The sequence below is a fragment of the Chelon labrosus genome, assembly GCF_963514085.1.
Source record: "Chelon labrosus genome assembly, chromosome: 6".
In the NCBI taxonomy this organism is placed as follows: domain Eukaryota; kingdom Metazoa; phylum Chordata; class Actinopteri; order Mugiliformes; family Mugilidae; genus Chelon; species Chelon labrosus.
The window spans coordinates 22,062,771-22,082,436 of NC_140342.1; the positions used below are offsets into that span (position 1 = coordinate 22,062,771).

At 43.9% G+C, this 19,666-nt stretch overlaps 1 protein-coding gene across 1 annotated transcript; it reads left to right on the top strand.

Moving 5' to 3' along the window:
• The first annotated feature begins 12,378 nt into the window (after positions 1-12,378).
• On the top strand, positions 12,379-18,306 carry LOC311490119 (vang-like protein 2). Its single transcript, XM_084547478.1, has 7 exons — positions 12,379-12,709; positions 12,869-12,992; positions 14,727-15,334; positions 15,545-15,678; positions 15,821-15,956; positions 16,616-16,859; positions 17,843-18,306. Exons 1-7 carry the CDS (start codon positions 12,639-12,641, stop codon positions 18,101-18,103), a joined length of 1,578 nt encoding a protein of 525 aa, XP_084403604.1. The 5' UTR covers positions 12,379-12,638; the 3' UTR covers positions 18,104-18,306.
• Positions 18,307-19,666: the final 1,360 nt, after the last annotated feature.

Below are 19,666 nucleotides of genomic sequence, written 5' to 3' on the forward strand. Positions count from 1 at the left end.
TCATGTAAAAGAAGTGTGAATTAGTGTTTCTTTAGTTTATAGAGTTGTTTTTTTTTTATTCTAAAATCTATTAAAATACACTTAAATGCTGCTGTTTCTTGATTCCTAAACGTTTCCTTCCTGCTCCAGACGTTTGATGCTGATGGCTCCATAAAATGCTCCTCTGTTTTAAGAGCCAGAGTTTACTCTGTGGGCATTCTGCTGCCCAGTCCCCCTTCTTCTTTTTCACTGAGTGCACACACACACACACACACACACACACACACACAGAGGGAGGAATATCACAGAGTGGTAGTAAATGCGCTGTGGCTCAACCACACTGTTTCACAGGCCCTGTCCCCCAGGGGGAGACCAGAGGAGGGGCCAAACTGGAACGGAGGCGGGGCGCACGCTGCTACGGCTCAGTGGAAAGAAAGTGGAAAGTGAGAAAATACCTGAATGAACAATCTGGAATAAGTAAGTAGCATTTTTTTTTTCTTCTTCCGTGGAAAATGTGTTGAAACGTCGCTGCTGCTGCTGCTGCTGCTGCTGCTGCTGGTGGTGGTGGTTATGGTGCTGCTGGTGGGGGTATGTGTGCATGTGCGCTGCGTTAACGCGGACGGAGAGCGCGGAGGATTTGGTGCGCCGGAGATCTCCGGTTTCCCCAAACAATAGTCGGAGAGGACGCGATGGTCGCCTTTTTTTTTTTTTTTTCTTTTTTTTGAAACCGCAGGGAAGTTTAGGACCCTCATCGGCCCTATTGTTGTTCTCACGGAGGCCACGTAGCTCCCTGGACCGATCCTAAACGCGTCTATGCCTCTATGAAGCAGGAGATAAAGAGGAAACAGAGAGGGAGAGATGCGCCTGGAAGGAATACGCGCGTCCAGTTTGATCGTAGGCCGAAGGTTTTGAATTCTCCCCTTTGCTCAAGGACTGCTGGGGAATCTGAGAGCGTCCATTCATTTACCGTGAAGGCGTTTGGAAAAGGAAAGGGCTTGAAAAATAAGCGATCAGTTGGATCATTTTTGGCATCAGGACGCGGCCGGTGGGGCCTGGGAGTCTCCCATTGTCCTGCATTTCTACAACACCCTCCTTTTTTTTTTTTTTTTTTTTCATTTTGTAGGTCGCACAACTCTTAAATGATCCGGTGGTTCCTCACAGTAAGTTATTTTATTTTTTTTGGTAGCCTCTTTTGTGCGTGTGGAGTGCTGCTGAATTATTGATGCTGCTGCTTGACTCTTGATCCGTGTTACCGCAGGCAGGCAGCTGAAAATGTGTCTTTATAGGGGGGCTGAAATTCAAACTGAAACGGGATAATGTTGCTGCAGCTGAAACAGGCCCTGATTACCTCAGCCTCAGTGAGCCTCTGGAGTACATGCAGGGGTTAGAAGTTTACAACTTAAGACTCAGAATAAAGTATAAGTGCTTCCTTTTTTATATATAATACAAAATTGCACAATAATATCAGGTTCAGATTGTTTAAAAAGTAACTAAGTGCTTCCTGTGTGAATGTTTTTAGTCATAATACAGGACATAAACACAGCAGAGGCTCAGAGGGAGGAATATTGCAGCAATGCAACACAGAAACCACAAGAAATAATAATAATAATTAGAGCCGGTTCTCTGCAACCGTCAAGAATAATTATTAAGTTTGACTTGTTTGTTGTCACTTGTCTGTTATGGGCTTCGACGTCATTCATCTTTAATTTCTGATTTAGGCTCAGAAAATCTCAGTAAATGTGAAGTTTCTCCAGCTTGTACGTAATAATATTCAACTTTCAGTGTGTGAAAGCGGAAATGATATGAAAGTTTCTCGTTTCCGAAGCTGAAACAGGCAAATGTTTGACATTTTCCTATAAATAATTAAACTGAATTAACCGATTGTAGATTTTCTGCTGTGAATTTACTGTTTATGAGCAAACTAAAGTAACTGACCAAACATTTAAGGACTTGACGTCCAGTATGTCTTTATTCTTAAAGGGTAAATTCACACAAATCCCTGAAAACAGAATTTCTCCTCGTCTTAACTCCCAGTGTGCCTGAATTTAGTTTTTAAATAGACGTTAAAACCCTGGATAATCAACAATATCAAAGTGCAAACTGATAATAAAAATTGGAGTTTTATTTTTCCAGGAAGCTCACACCTTTCCAGGAGGTTTCCAGTCGCCCTCATGTGTCTGAAAACACACTCATTTTTATTTTTTATCATCAGTGGATTTTTATTTTTGCAGAAAAAATACAATCATCACACACTAGAAGCTAAAATCAAGAAGATAGCTGACATTTTTCTTTGCTTAAACAACAAATCAGTTGTTCCTCTGTCATTATCTCATCAATTCAAACACTAATTTAAAGATAAATTTAGATATCGACGTTGCATTCGGGATCCGTCGGCCCTGTTTGCACCGTTTCTGAGAGGAAAGTAGTCTCCAATTAAAACTACCACATGTGTCAACCATCAAAACTTCATGTTGTTGTTTTTCAAATATAATGTTTTTAATAAATCACACTCTTTTTTCTTAACCCTTTCTGATTCTACTTTCCCAGCCTTTTTCAGTTTGACATCTTTCAGCTCATTCTCCTTAAACTACATCTTCTGACACTTTATAGACCAAACACAGAGTGAATCATAATCAGCAGATTATGCCCGCAGCAAAAGTAATTGCTTCCTTTGGCTTTAGGACCGGCCACTAGTGAACCACATCCATCTCGGCTCAGCTCATTGAGCCACTTCCTGTGTCTCCAGTGTTTAGTTTGGACACGACAAGACAAATGTGCGCATGTCCCTTCTTTGAATCCGAGGCCTAATGGTTCAACCACACCCCACCAGACTTGTGCACACACCTGCTCCGGTTCGCTGACCATGTGTGCGCGAAGGCTGACGGTAGCAGTTGTCTTGTTTTTTTTTTTTCGCTGGGTTTTACTGATGTTGTCGCAGGCGACCGTGGGTGGTGGTCAGCGCTGTGATGTGTGTGTGTGTGTGTGTGTGTGTGTGGCCCTGGTCCACTGATGAGCCTCTTCCCCTGGGTGTGTGCGTGCTTATTTTCACAGTTGGCATATCTAGGCCTCAAATGGCTGTTGAGGGGAGCTGGTCATTTCAGAGAAGTCCCGGCTTGCTACTCCACCACTGACAACTGCTGTCCCGGTGCCAACAGCTCCAAAAAAATGTAGCTTGATTTCTTTTTTGCCTTCGGGGGAAGACTGGAGGCTGTAAAAGCTGACATCTGCTTGTTTTGAGTGACTCGATGTGGTTTGAGGAGGTTTTTATTTGATGGTTTGATGATGCTGTCTGTGGAGCATGAACACTGTGAACTTAATGACGACGCCTTCGCCGGTTGAAAAGTAAAAGCTGTGTGGCAGAAGTATGAGATCATGAGGGTAGACGTTTGTAAAAGCAAATGTAAATCTGCCAACCATTTAATTGCAAGTTCTGGCATTGAACTGTTAAACATGTTTAGAAGCAGTGCTGTAGCTGAAGGCATGCTTTTGTAGCATCTCCAGTAGCGTATGGGCACAAATAGACGTTTACATTCTATTAATTTTACAAAACGTTTGGTTTTAAGGCGGCTTCTGGTGTTTGTTGGACTGAATTTGACTGTCTACGGTAGCGATTCTGTGTGGCCGTGCCATAGACTGTACATAAATATGGAGCAACCCACCCTAACATCACTGATAGACTTACCGAAGAGCGGGTTTTGAAGCTCAGTGAGTCCTGACTCCACCAGTCCGTCCAATAGATGTCGAAATCGGTTCAGTCTGGACAAAAGTTAGTGAAGCACATGACTGGAAAATACTGTCATGACAGTTGTACCAAAAGGATTTGGTATTCCCCACCAGAAGGACACACTTGGCACTGGACCATATTGTGGACAGAATTAATTACGGCGATAAATAATTGCGGGTTAAATTAATCTGCATCTTATCTTCGTAACTGCCTGTCCTGTGAAGGGTTATGGGGGCACTGGAGCCTATCCCAGCTGTCATTGGGCAAGAGGCGGGGTACACCCTGAACAGGTCGCCAGTCTATCACAGGACCAAGTTAAATTAACAAAAAGTGGAATTTAATGAGCTGAGTTATGTCTGAAAGTGTTCTGGGCAACATCTTGATAGTGCCTGACGCCACTTAACTGCCAGTTAATTCAAAATCATCCTTCAAAGAGGAACTTGAAGAGGGCCGATGACGGCTAGCAACACCTCTCACTCAAAGCGTTCACTTCTTTAAATATAGCAACTTTGAGAACTGATATAATTTAAACAGATTAAAAACATTTCCCCATACAGTTGCCACAAATGGAGAAATTGGCTCACGGATTCTAAGTATGTTTATTTCTGCTTTTAAAATGGATGTCTATGGGGATTGACTCAGTTTTTAAGCCAGCATCTAGTGGCCATTAGATGAACTGCAACAGCTTTATTTGAATTTCCTTCACGAGCAACCAAAGCTTCAACTTTGACAGTATTGCCGGCGGCATTGTTGCCGAGTTGCCTTTAAAGTCTGAAGCGGAGTTTATGCCTCTGTGGGACATAGACGCTGTAACCTACGTACGTAGCCTACGTAGCCGGTGCGAGCCATTTATACTTGTGCGCTCGTCAATCTGGCTCGCTCTGTAACAACGGCACCCAAAAGCGAGGTGGCGCTGTGTCTTTTTTTCCAGTCAGGTTAATTTTTGTTTTTACTGCCTGCCTCACTCTCCACAATGGCGACTGAAACCTTTGCCGAAGACAAGTCATGAACGTTTGTATCTCCAAATCTCCTCCCTTAACCTTTCCTCGATGTGTTTAATCTTTATTGATCCAAAACGATCAATTCCAAAATTGCAGAGATGGAGAAGCATCCGGAAATACTAAAGCGGAAAGGAGCTACTACCAAGAGGACCAATCACAGCTCTTGTGGTCTGAATTGCTGTGGTGTTTAGTTACGTTTCTGGTGAGGTGCACGTCAGGCTACGGCGTTAGGGAGTGCATAGGGTCTACGTTGTCTATTACTCAAGTGCTGATGAGATCAGCAGCCTTGTTTTGGAATAGGAAGTGACTCTATACACGACACGGGAAAATGTAAAGGAAACACATATGAATGGTTGACGAAAAAAAAGTTGGACCGTCATGTTTTGTGTCTCGGACATCGGCTTGTGGCCTCATATTGTTGGCTTCCACTGAAAATGTGTTGGAGACTGTTGTTCTCTCACTGCTAATGTTAACAGAGCATTGGGCATATTGTTGGCTCAGTAAAACTGAGGCATGATGGCTAACAGTTGTCATTTCGCAGCCATTTTGTCACTAGAAAAAGCTACTTAACGAGTCAGATTTTGGTTCGATTATGCTGCTACGTTATGATTCTAGGCCTGCAAATGTATACCTCCGATTATTTTACAGTGAAATCAGTTCAGTCTGGATGAAAGTGGTGAACCATGTGGCTGAACCAAAATGATTAACCACCAGAAGCACACGCTTGGCACTGGACCATAATGTGGACAGAATTAATTACGGGGGATAAATAATAGAAAGTGAAATTAATAAAATGCAGAAATGAATGAGTTGAATTTGGTTTTATTTAGTTAAGATTTTCCTGATTTATCTCGTTCCTGTTCTGATAAGTCCTGCTGAACGTGGTCTTGATTCTGTTTTTCGACGAGACCCTTATCTTGACTCTCGGTTGATGACGCATATTTAATGACTTTGCACTTCCTGTGGCCCGAGCCGTAAAACCACCCATCCGAGGCATCAGTGCACCTGAAGCCCGACATCATCACTGTTTAATCTGAGACCACCCAAGTACACAGATCGCTGGCCTGGCCTGCTCTGGGCTACTCTGTTGAATTTATTTAAAGCCTAAGTGAACATTTGTTTAGAAATCAATCAAATGAAGGAGTCGAGTGTTAATAAAGGAAAGGGAAAATAATCACACCAGTGTTTAGTTCACAATGGTTTCCCAGGAACAATAGATGAGAAAAGAAAAGAACCTTTTACGTTGAAGAGGTGGATCAGAAATTGCATCCAGCAATTGGTTTTGTTTTTACAGAACAGACTGAAGAGCTCACTTGTGTTCAGATCTTTTTGTTTTTAATAATCTGAGTGTGTATTTAACATTAATCTGCTGACTGAAGTTGACTAGAAGAGTCCATGAAGTAGGGCACGGGACAGCAGGATGAATAGGAAACCTTATCCATCTCTCTAGTGGACCACACCTTTGTAGATCAAGTGTTCTGTCATATTATCACTAACAAGCCGACGCAGAGACAGCGTAAGGGTCAGGGATATATGCACAGGGGGAACGGCTTCTACCATTTCTTACCCTGCATAAAGGTCACTGAACTGCAGGCGTTGTTGGACTCTTAGCAACCTAAACTGTCTCACATCAGAGTCCTCTGGTCAGAAAACGTTTTTAGTCAAAGTAAAAACAGCGAACCAGTGTCTTTTGTTTAGTCAGGGCTTTGTTAGCCTCATGTAGGCTCCTCTTTCAACGTCTCCTTTACCTTTTGTAGCGTGTGTGTCTCATTATGTGGAGAACAGGTCAAATGTTAGTTTTGTTCTAACTTAAAAGACAACGATGACGAAGATGGTGTCAGGTCTAAGGAGAGAAAAAAAAGGAAAGAAGCTGATTCTGAAAAGAATTTTACATGAAAATTTAGGATTTACTCTGAGAGAATATATATACAGTATATATCGCTCTATCTTGATCTCTGTGTACATATCTCTCTCTATATAGATAACTCGCACTATCTTTACTCACCTCTCTCTCTATATATATATCGCTCTCTCTGTATCTCTCTCTACATATATATCGCTCTATCTCAACATCTCTCTCTCTATATATATATATATATACTGCTCTATCTCTTCATCTCTATATATATATTGCTCTATCTCTTCATCTCTCTCTATATATATATTGCTCTATCTCTGTATCTCTATATAGATCTTGCTCTGTCTCTACATTTCTCTCTCTATATATATTGCTCTATCTCTGTCTCTATATATATCTCACTGTATCTCGCTATCTCTTTCTATATATATATATATATCTCGCTCTATCTTGATCGCTCTATCTCTGTATCTCTCTCTATATATAGCTCACTCTGTCTCTACAGCTCTCTCTCTCTCTCTCTATATATATATATATATAGATAACTCACTCTGTCTCTACACATATCTCTCTCTATATATTTATATCGCTCTCTCTCGCTCTCTCTCTCTATATGTATATATATCTTGTTCTAGCTCTACATCTCTCTCTATATATATCGCTCTATCTTGATCGATCTATCGCTGCATCTCTCTCTCTATATATATATCTCGCTCTATCTCTACATGTCTCTCTCTCTCTATATATATAGATCGCTCTATCACTGTATACATATCTCTCTCTCTATCTCTCTCTCTCTATATCGATAACTCACTCTCTCTACACATATCTCTCTCTATATATTTATATATATTGCTCTATCTCTTCATCTCTCTCTTTCTATGTATATATATATATCCCTCTCTCTGTATCTCTCTCTACATATCGCTCTATCTGTACATCTCTCTCTCTCTATATATATTGCTCTATCTCAGTCTCTCTCTATATATATATATATGTATATATATATATGAGTACAATTCATGGCACGAATGAAATCAGAAAGTATTTTTTTCTGATGCATCAGAACGAAGTGTTTACCTCAGTTACGTTTGAACGACTCAAGATAATAAATTATAAAGATAATCCTCGTTATTTACCAGAGAGAATGACAATGTCAATAAAAACAAGTTATACCCGTTCTGTTTTCGCGCATGTCACGCAGAGTTAGATACAGTTTTATATGTAGACCAAATCCATCTGGGTCACCTCAAGTTTTCTTGCTTTTCTTTTTCTTTACCTTGTCACGTTGTACCACTATCAGGCCAAAGTCTAAGAGGCAGATTATCCTAAACTTAATGGGGTCACCTGATGATAAATCTTTTCCATCTAAGAAATCCTGTGACCACTCTATCGCACGTCGCTAAGATCTCATATTGTAAGGTCGTCGACTTGTTTAAATAGGTTTCCATTTGCTTCTTTTGTAGTGCCGCCTGCTCAACAAGCCTTAAAGTTATCACTCCAGTGTTTGCTTGGTCCACGATGTTTGTAGTCCACCCTTAGAGGTCACTAGCAGGGATTTAGACTTCTATTCTCGGCCCTGTAATTGCTCGCTAAAGCACGTAGATCCATGCAGACCCTATACATGCTGGACAGAAACACACATCTGTGTCATGTATAGGGTTGTACATGTTGCTGAAATAAGACATTGCTCCTTCATCTTTCACTGCTTTGAAATGTGGACGTTATTACTGTAGTTGCTTAATTGCTGTTTTTGTGAGGTGGTTGGATAAACACTGAGACCGGAGAGGATTGTTCTGATTGTTATTTTGGACGTTTCTCTGTCTGGGAGAGCTGGTTCCATCTAAACTCGCCCAGCCTTTAGATTAAAACACTGTTTGGATTTGGTCTGTTGCTCGTCTAAAAAGAATGTGGTGTGCCTGGGAATCCTTTCAGTCCTCTCCGCTCACTGTCCGCATGTATTTACGCTGAGGAGCTCCACTTAAATCTGGTCCTCCATGTGAAACTGTCACAAACTCCCTCTGCTGAATCTCAGCTTTCTTTAATGTGCCTTTTCAGTTTAATTTCATACACTTTGACATGAAGATTCCTCTCTGCTGAATCTATAACATGTGGTCACATGAATCACGACATTTTTCTGCTCTCTAAATTTTCGCTCATTCCAGAGATAAAAGCTGCTGCTGATGATAAACCAGGAAGCAGCTGTTAGTCATTTGCATTTTGTGGTTTGAAATTGGCATTTTGTTGAGGTTTCGCGCATGGCTGCCGGCCTCCTAAATCTTCCCTGTTTCGGTAAAAAGTTAATGCATTTCAGGCCCAGACAAGGGGCACATCCTCTTAAGAGAAAGAAGTATGAATGAAAGACTGTAGAAGAAAAGAGTATGTGGCTTATATGATGTGGAGAAACTCCGCCAGGCAGATTTGTACAGTATTTGGCTTGAAGGGAAGTGGATTTTAAACACAATGGCAGAGAAGGAGCATGAAAACCTCATTAAGTAAAATCAGGACCCTGTGACACAGCGATGGCAGCTACCGTCCCTCTCCATTTCCCACGGAGGGCCAATCAAAGCCGGCGAGCCCCACCCGCCCTTTATCAATTAACCAGCGTGTGACAGTCCAACATCCGTCATGCCAGCGCTTTTATTTTGGCGATTTTCCCTCCGGCGTGACAGGACAGAGTGGCCGAGGGCGGCGTGAGGTCAGGTTTCCACGGCAACTGTCAGCCTCCAACCCCCCTCCCTCCCAGCAGAACGCCCTCTTTCATCGCCATGGCAGCGGAGAGGGCCTCCGTTTCCCTGGGGACGAGGGGCGTGAGGGAGGGAATGTGAGACGGCGAGAGGGAGGGAGAGGGCAAACAAGTTTTGTGAAAACACAGTAATCCAATATGGCCGCCATTGTGTCGCAAGCTAGCGCCGGCTAAAGCTGTGGCTTCTCCAAGAGAGAGAGAGAGAGAGAGAGGAGATACAGTCGTGTGATGATTAACCCTCAGCCGAGACCAGGAAGACACTGTGTAAGCTCACACGGTGAAAGCAAAGCCTTCTGTTTAGGGGGTTAATGTGTTTCAGATCACAGCTCACAGCCAGGGGGAGACGTTTCCGCATTGTACTTTTACCAGTACCTTCCTGAAACCAGATACTCATCCTGACAGGACTGAAAAAAAGTTGGTTTTAGAGGAAATAATTGGCTTGTTCCAGCTCTTCCGGTATAAAGATTTCCAAATTTTCTGTTTTAATACCACTGATTTGAATACAGTATATATCGCTCTATCTTGATCTCAGTATGTGTGTGTACATATCTGTCTATATATAGATAACTCGCGCTATCTCCACACTTCTTTCTCTCTCTTTCTCTATATATAGCTCTATCTCTTCATCTCTCTCTTTCTATGTATATATATCGCTCTATCTCTTCATCTCTCTCTACATATGTATTGCTCTATAGCTACATCTCTCTAAATATATCTCGCTCTATCTCTATATCTCCCTCTCTCTATAGTGCTCTATCTCTGTCTCTATATATATCTTGCTGTATCTCTCTATCTCTCTTTCTGTATATATATATATCGCTCTATCTTGATCACTCTATCTCTGTATCTCTCTATATATATCTCGCTCTATCTCTACATCTCTCTCTCTATATATATTGCTCTATCTCTGTCTATATATATATATATCTCGCTCTATCTCTCTATCTCTCTTTCTGTATATATATACCGCTCTATCTTGATCGCTCTATCTCTGTATCTCTATATATATCTCGCTCTATCTGTACATCTCTCTCTATATATATATCGCTCTATCTCTGTCTCTAGATATATCTCACTGTATCTCTCTATCTCTCTTTCTATATATATATATCGCTCTATCTTGATCGCTCTATCTCTGTATCTCTGACCCGAAAAAAAGCTGGTTTTAGAGGAAATAATTAGCTTTTTCCAGCTCTTCCGGTATAAAGATTTCCAAATTTTCTGTTTAATATCACTGATTTGAATATCTGTGGATTTGAGCCAGAATAATCAGCTTTAACACATCACCTCAGACTCTTGTGCCTCTCGTGTGCACTTTCCATTGGGTCTTTTTAATATTTACCCTACTAATCTACTTGAGAAAGTCATGATGTCAAAACAGTTAAAAGATGAGTCAACAATGAAAGCAAACATTAGTCACAAACTGATTTAAGCCCCTCCTGAACATATTCAGAGATTTGTGGGGGAAACCGAGGCACAGACTTAAACCTGTACATGATTCTTCTTTTGCTCTCACACAAAAAAAACACAGATGGCTTTAATTCTCTTCGTACTGCGTGCAAGGACAATAAAGGCGTTGTGATTATATACAGGCGATAAAATATGCTTCAGCATAATAACTCACCAGTCACATAAAACTTAATAATGGTTTAATCCGTAAACAAGTCTTAACGTTTCGCATATTTTCTCGTTATTCCAGATCAGCTCATAGATATAAAACACCAGGATTAGGAGTCTGTGAAGGTCCCAGTCATTCAGGTCATGTTATATCCAAAAAAGCTGGGCTTGTTGAGCTTCTGGAAGATGTTTCGTCACTCATCCAAGTACCTTCTTCGGTTCTAAAGGAAACTTTTACTCTCCAAAACCAGGTTCGGTTTCAAAAATCAGGTTTTCAAAATAAGTTTAAAGGATATAATGGAGGGAGAGATCTTTTCTAAATAGTATTTTTTATATTGTGATCTGAATGAAGTTAAGGTGTGGAAAAAGGTAGCAGTGAGGTACAGGAAGTCTGTCTTTCTTTTTTTATTTTAAGATCCACAAGAATGGGCAAATGGACTTTGCCCGTGTCCGCCTTTGTTTCTTGTGGATCTACCAGGATTACGTAGCCGCACTCCAAGTTTGAGACTAAATCTGGTGTTATTCAACTGCTTGGATGAAAATTAAAGTTGAAGATAAAAGAGCTGCATTGTTCTTTAAAATGAGTTAAACTTGGGTTTGGTTTCAATAAATGTGACAGAGTCCATTAAAGTTAAATCGCAAAGCAAACATCATGCCTCTATAATGTCATACGTAACTCGGTATGATCCTATGAACTGCAGAAGAGGTTAGTTTTAAACAATTAAATTCTTTTGGATGTACTTTTAAATGTGCAGTAACGGGTAATAGGCGGTTTAGACTTCTATGGCGACAGCGCAGACCCTAGCTCCGTAGCCTGACGTGCACCTCCCCAGAAATGTAACTACGCGCCATGACCACGCAGACTGTAAGAGCTGTGATTGGTCCGCTTGGTTTACCGCTTTAGTATTTCCGGCTGCTTCTCCATCTTCACAGTTTTCTAATCGATAGTTTCGGATGAATAACGATGGAACACATCGAGTCGTACGAGTCGTCTTCAGCGAAATTACGGAAAAATGTTTCAATTGCCGTTGTTGAAAGGGAAGCAGGAAGTGGAACAAAAATTACACGGCGCCGACTAGTGTTTGGGAGGTGTTATTACAGAGCATAGGCTACGTACAGTACGTAGGTTACGCCGTCTATGTCCCGCTGTACTATAAAAGCGCCTTCAGAGTAAGGGTTAGGATTATGGGGAGCTTATGTTGTTAGACGCACAAGGCTGGAAGTTCAGACAGGACAAATGAAAAGATGAATAGTATTTGTAGTGCTATCCATTCATAGTTCTTTCACATTCATTCAGTAATAAATAAGTAAAGAGATCCTGATCACAGTACTAAAAGTTTTAACCACTGCTCTCTCTTTTCTTCCTCTTTCAGATCTCAACCACCTCAGCTCCCCCCAGCTGTCACTTTCCTACCCATCATCCTCTCCCGCCCCTCTTCTCCTCCTCCTTCTGCTCTCTGTAGCCTCCCCGCCTGCTCTCCCGTCCCGTCCCGTCCCGTCCCGTCCCGCCTCCCCACCCCTTCTCCTGCTCCCTCCTCATCGGCCTCCAAGATAGATTCCCTCAGGAGTAAGGTTGACCTGCTCAAGCTGCCCCTGGCCCTCTCCACCAAGTCCATCTCTGAGCGCAAGAGCCAGCTGGGAGGAGTCGGCGAGCAGCGCGGCACGGGGGGAGGAGGCGGGGCCCGCAAAGCCCGCTCACCGCCGACCCGAGACATGGACAACGAGTCGCAGTACTCGGGCTACTCATACAAGTCGTCCCACTCCAGAAGCTCCCGCAAGCACAGGTGGGTGTCGCAGTAATTTTTAATATTTACACCCATTGTTTCGAAATAAAACCAGTTTGTAAATACTTAATTTTGGACTTGGATTAAGAGAAAATTTATTCAGATCATCGTCGTCTTTTGGTAAGTCTGTACATCCGCTCACCTTGTGTTTGTCTGCAGGGATCGGAGGGACCGTCACCGCTCCAAGAGCCGAGACAGCAGCAGTCGCGCTGACAAATCCGTCACCATCCAAACTCCTGGAGAGCCGCTTCTCGACGCAGAGTCGACCCGCGGAGATGAAAGGGTGCGTTGCTCCAGCACGTGTTTATTTTAATTGATTAGCAATCGGTTGTTGGTTAACACTGCATGGATCTAGTCACTAGTTCGTGGTGAAATGACAGAATTCACTCAAAACTAGTTACTAAAATACACCCATCAGACATAACATTATGACCACCTTCCTAATATTGTGTCGGTCTCCCTTGTGCCTCTAAAATTGCTGTGACTCATCAGATAATGGACATGGACCTTCTGAAGGTGTCCTGTGGTGTCTGGCAACAGGATGTTCTCAAGCTTGTTGCATACTATGCGAGAAGCGAGAAATATTTTCTTGCTCCTAGGGCTGCGAGAACAAGAACAAAGTTAGATTTGACCAAGTAATTTATACTTCACGAGAAACTCAAGTGCTGAACTTCCAGGTAGTCCTCATAGGGTCCTCCCACTGCAGCATACTATGTCACACATGCTAAGCATTGTGGGAGACCCGGGAGACGGACAACAAGAGACACTTTTCTTATTATTTTGGGATGTCGGCTGGTTGTTTTGACGACTGTGTCTGTCCATTCATCAAGCACCCACGCACTGTATGCCGATCTCCACCCAGGAGAGATTAGCGTTCACACTGCGAATATTAGCATCTGAGAGCTCACAGGCGGAGTTGCTGCTAGCTTTTCTGCATTAACCACACCCACTTCACTTCCGGTTTCTGACCAATCACAGAATAGAAACTGTGAACCACAAGTTCTGTCCGGCTGATGTGTCGAGGACAAGCTGCAAGAACTCTCAAACAAACTTCTCGCAGAATATGTAACAGCCTTTAGTGGGCTATTACATATTCTCCCCTCTGGGTTGAGGGGAGGGGACTCTGTGGATCATCCCACAGATACTTGATCAGTTTGGGATCTAGTGACTTTGGAGGCCAGGTCAACACCTTTTTTTTTAGTTGTTCCTGAACCCTTTTTGTGTGTGCGCCTGCGTCAGGCTGCAGCTAAAATATTTTCACAGATAAATGTTTAACTAAAGTTACTTGGTCGGCTGAACCAGGAGTTTAAACAGCAGCGTGGTCGGCCTCTTATGCTGAAACTGTGACTTCACCCCAGTTTTAGTTCATATCAAAACAATGTCAGAGGATTTATATTGACCCAGCGAGCGTTTAGTTTTACGTGGCGCATTAGGATCCCGTCGGAAAACACTGTCCTCCGGTAAAAGTGCGTTTCCTTGGAGCTGTCAGTCAGTTTGTTTCAGTCCTGTCAGTCAGCGGGGACAGAGCAGGTGTGAAGAAGAGGAGTGAAGCGAAGAGGAGTCTTTCTTTAAATAGTGAAGAGGTTTTTGAGCTTAAAACAACCTGCTGCAAACACGTTGAGGCCTTGATTCTTGTTATAACTTCTGCAAAAGCCGACGATCCTTTCTCAAATTAAAGACGAGGATTAAAACGTCTGATCCTTTCGTACCTCCTTAACAAGCCTTTCATTTAAATCTTTCATTTAAAGCAGAACTAACTGATTAATTAGTGGCCTCTTTAATAGGAAAGCATTCAAATCTAATGTCTGAGAAGCTGGAAGCAGTGATTATTTGTCTGTTTTGCTTGATATATGACTTCAGGTTTTGATTAATCAACATCTTGTGGATTCATTTTCAGGTATTTGACGAGCTGGATGTAAAGTTTTATTAAAAAGACCCAACGCATTTCAATGTGACCTGCAGAAATCCTCAGATGCATTGCAAAAACATCCTTAACACTCATTTCCTCATCATTCAGGATGATAACTGGGGAGAAACCACCACGGTCGTCACCGGCACTTCAGAGCACAGCATCTCGAACGAGGACCTGACCCGCGTCACCAAAGATTTGGAAGAGTCGACTCCCCTCGAGTGCAAGCGGTTTGTCGGCCCGGCGCTGGGAGGATGCCTGAGCTTCTTCGCCCTGGTCACGCCGCTCGCCTTCCTCATCCTCCCACAGGTCCTGTGGCGCGACGCCCTCGAGCCCTGCGGCACGCCCTGCGAGGGCCTCTACGTCTCCCTGGCCTTCAAGCTCCTGGTCCTGCTCATCTCCTCCTGGGCGCTGTTCCTCCGCCCGCCCCGCGCCACCCTCCCGCGCTTCTTCGTCTTCCGCTGCCTGCTGATGGTGCTGGTGTTCCTGTTCGTGGCGTCGTACTGGCTGTTCTACGGCGTGCGCGTGCTGGAGCCCAGGGAGAGGGACTACAGGGGGATCGTGGAGTACGCCGCCTCGCTGGTGGACGCCCTGCTCTTCATCCAGTACCTGGCTCTGGTCCTGCTGGAGGTCCGGCACCTGCAGCCGGCCTTCTGCCTCAAGGTGGTGAGGAGCACGGACGGAGCCAGCAAGTTCTACAACGTGGGCCACCTCAGGTTTGTGAGACAGACTGTTGTTACTTTTGTTAATCTACGTCTCAACAAATCTGGATTAAAAATCTGGAGAATTAGGGCCCTAAAATATCTGATTACAGACTGTGATCCAGGGATCCAATATATGAGTGTATATTACCGTATCCACAGTCAGCAGCTGATGTTGGACCTGCACTTACTGAGGCACTGATGACTTGACTCTCTGTGTTTTAGCATCCAGCGGGCAGCCGTCTGGGTGTTGGACCGTTATTACAGCGACTTCTCCGTCTACAACCCCGCTCTGCTCAACCTGCCCAAGTCCATCCTGTCCAAGAAGATGACCGGCTTCAAGGTTTACTCGCTGGACGGTAAATACAGCCTTTTCTCGGCTCTGACGCCGGTTGTTAATCCTCTCTTTCCTTGCTACCGTAATCCACCTGCAAGAGTTCAAACCCTCTCACTTGAATAGGAGCAGCTAATAAATACCTGAAATGCAATCTCGTCTTGCAGAAAACCCCACCAATAACTCCACGGGACAGTCGCGGGCCATGATAGCAGCGGCCGCCAGGAGGAGAGACAACTCCCACAACGAGTTTTACTACGAGGAGGCCGAGATGGACCGCAGGATCCGGAAACGCAAGGCCAGGTCAGAGACAGAATGACCTGCTCAGGTTGACGTATATACCTGGGTGTCTTTTCCATCACATGCATTCTTATAGTTGGACTTCAGCCCGTCTCTTACAGGAGTTGTGTCCGGCTCTTACATGTTCTTTTTGTTGCGGCGGTGGTGAATTTAATCATTTAGTCAGGTTAGTTAACCTTTAAACGCACAATCTATTCTAATAAGAGCATCTTTAAGAGTGGTTTAGTTTGATATGTAGTTATTTTATTGAGGATCTTTTGTCTTGGCATTTTTAGTCTTAAGTAGGGATGCATATTCTGTTATTTTGACCTTGTGCCGCCCTGTAGTTTGAGGGAAAAAGGAAGTGCTCGCGCCATGGAAAGCAAGCAGAATCTGAAGTGCAGTTGTAGTAAATAACTTTACCCTGCGGAGGGCAGTAAAACGCACTGTAATTTCAAAACCACCAAAAATCCCAAAAGAAGCAGAGGAAGGTGGTAAGCTGAAACATTCATTCATTCATTAATTTTCTATAACCACTTGTCCTCTGGAGGGTCACGGGATGAGGGGTGGGGTGGTGGAGCCTATCCCAGCTGTCATATTTTAAAATATTCATGTCCGTCATCGCTATAATCTAAACTCCCCGTCGTACTCGTACTAAACCGACCCTTCCGTTACTCCTCCAGGTTGGTCGTGGCGGTGGAAGAGGCCTTCACGCACATCAAGCGCCTCCACGAGGACGAGGTGGCCTCGTCTCCCAAACACCCCAGGGAGGTGATGGATCCCCGGGAGGCGGCCCAGGCCATCTTCGCCCCCATGGCCCGGGCCATGCAGAAATACCTGAGGACCACACGTCAGCAGGCCTTCCACAGCATGGAGAGCATCCTCACACACCTGCAGTTCTGCATCACGCACAACATGACGCCCAAGGTGAGTTAATGGACACGTCCTCCTGATGAAGTGAAACAGAGAGAGTTTCTGTGTGTTTTTAACCCAAATGTTGCCTAAATCCTTCGATAATAAAGTGTCCTGGCACTAGACTGATTTAAATTATGGTGAGAATAATTTATTTACAGCTTTAAAACATTCTCCTCATCACCGTTAGAATGACTATACTCTACATAAACCTCAAAATGTCAAGTGTTATCTTTTGTCATATCGTAACTTGTGGTGTAGTCAAATGAAACTGTGGGCTATGTGTTGGTAAAAGTGAAACAGAAACAAAGAGCAGAGGTGTTCTCGTGTTTTAGCTAACTTACACCAATCAGCCACAACATTATAACCACTGACAGGGAGATGTAAATGACGTTGACCATCTTGTGACAATTCAGTGTTCTGCTAGGAAACATTTGGTCCTGGCATTCATTGGTGTGGATGTTACTTAGACATGTAGCACCCACCTAGACCAGACCAGGCACCCCCACCCCATAGCAATGACAATCCTGGGTAGCAGCAGCCATCCCCAGCAGGATACAGCCTGACACAGGCACACACACAAAAACGCTTTAGGAACAACTAAAAAAAATAAAACATGAAGAACAGCACAAGGTGTTGACCTGGCCTCCAAATTCACTAGATCCCAAACTGATCAAGTATCTGTGGGATGATCCACAGAGGCCCCTCCCCTCAAAAGGCCCCCCACTAACAACATTCTGTTACCAGACACCACAGGACACACTCAGAAGGCCCATGTCCATTCTCTGATGAGTCACAACTGTTTTAGAGGCACAAGGGAGACCTACACAATATTAGGAAGGTGGTCATGTTATTTCTGACAGCTGGGATAGGCTCCAACCCCTCCATGACCCTTCACAGGACAAGCGGTTACAGAAGATGACTTAATGAATGAATGAATGTATGTTAACTCTGCGTGTCCTCGATGCCTGATCGTCCTCCTCCTCCTCCCTCTCCAGGCTTTCCTGGAGCGATACCTGGGCCCGGGCCCCACCATGCAGTACCAGCAGCAGAACGGCAGGGGGCGCCAGTGGACCCTGGTGAGCGAGGAGCCGGTGACCTCGGCCCTGCGCCAGGGCCTGGTCTTCTCCCTGCGCCGCCTGGACTTCTCCCTGGTCGTCACGGTGACGCCGCTGCCCTTCCTGCGGCTCGGCGAGGAGTTCATCGACCCGAAGAGCCACAAGTTCGTCATGAGGCTGCAGTCGGAGACCTCGGTGTGACGGCGCCGAGGGTCGCTGAGGTCAAGTCTTGTCGTCCAATCACCCCCTCCCCCCGCTACCTGTCTGTGACAAAGAAACCATTCGAGGACTGTTTCTTTACCACCACAGATGCTCTGATATCAAACTGTGATCAGCTCAATGATTGTCCAAACCCTGGAAACAAACGGATGCCTTGACCTTTTCTCTTTCGGTGCACGTTGTAAAAATCCTTTTTTTTTTTTTTTTTTTAATCTAAAGGGGACTCAATTTTTTTTCTTTTTGCCTCTTCTTCTTCTTCTTCTGCTGTGACCACTGGACTATTTAACTGTGCTGACTCAACTTGAGAACAACAGAGGAGGATGAGGATGAGGTGGGGGGGGGGATTACATCACACCTATCACTTCCTCTTTATCGTGTCTTAACTGACTGAGTGACTGGAGCTCAGCTCTGACTGCATATCCGCCGCACCGCTGCCTTTCGTCAGCTTTCGCCTGACGTGGCGAGGACTCTGCTTTTTATATATATCGGACGAAGTGACTTCTTCTTTTTTTTTTTTTTTTTACCTTACCTTACAGAATGTAGCTTTACGTGCCAGTGAGTTAACACGTCACTTCTCCGCCGCCTCCGGGCTTGATTTTTTTTTTATGTGACTCTCAAGAACTGTGGAAGTACATTCCTAACTTGTCTGTGTTTTCTCAATTTGTCTGAATATGCAGCTTTTCTTCATCCCACTCTGGCATTTTCTCTATAGATGTCACATTTTGAACAGGGAGACGCATTTTCACCTGGTATTAATGCACATCTCATTCCTGTTAATTAAGATTTTTCTTTTTTTAGTCGACAAATCCAGTAAAAAAGAAAAAAAAAAACCACATATACGTCATCTAGTTTAGCCTCAACTGTAAACCCCCCCGACTCATGGAGCTTTGTAGCTTGCAGCCTCCTACTCAAACATGAGGAAGTGGAGCCTTTAATAACATCTATTTACAGCTTATGACTACTAGTTGTAAATGAATATTTCTGGCAGTGCAGTTTAATATTTGGGGTGATGGAAGGAAAAAACAACATATCCGATCTGCATGTTTCAAATAGTTTTCATGCAATATATTTGCGTATAGACGTTTTCCTTCTAACTAAAAAAAAAAAGGAAGTGGCGTCCAGTCGGCCTCGTTTCGTAGCTCAGTTAACCACGGTGGCGTTTTGACCTGATTCTGTGGAAGGGGTGACGTCTGCCCACTGAGCGACGCAATGCCTTCGGGATGATGGCATCACGAGTCACCGTGCAGAGGCGAGACGATGACGAGGAGGAGGACGAAGAGGACATTAGCGGTCACATCCGAGCAGAGGGCCGGCTTTAAAACCTCCGGCACAAACTCAAAGGATCACATGATTAATAAAAAAACCCCAAAAAACTCCCCATCTGTTCACTAAGACCACAGGATGCGGTCAACGGCTCCAGCAAAGATGCTGCCTTATTGAGAAGCATCTTTAAGCCTTGATGTGTTTGTCACAGACATTTCATTTGATATCATTGTTGTCCTGTGGAAACCATGCAGCTGCAAGATGTCAACTTTTTATATAATG

Coding starts and splice junctions, on each gene's coding strand:
- LOC311490119 (XM_084547478.1), top strand. CDS start 12,639: ATGGACAACGAGTCGCAGTACTCGGGCTACTCATACAAGTCGTCCCAC. Junction 15,957..16,615: donor ATCCGGAAACGCAAGGCCAG/GTCAGAGACAGA, acceptor TTACTCCTCCAG/GTTGGTCGTGGCGGTGGAAG. Junction 16,860..17,842: donor CGCACAACATGACGCCCAAG/GTGAGTTAATGG, acceptor CTCCCTCTCCAG/GCTTTCCTGGAGCGATACCT.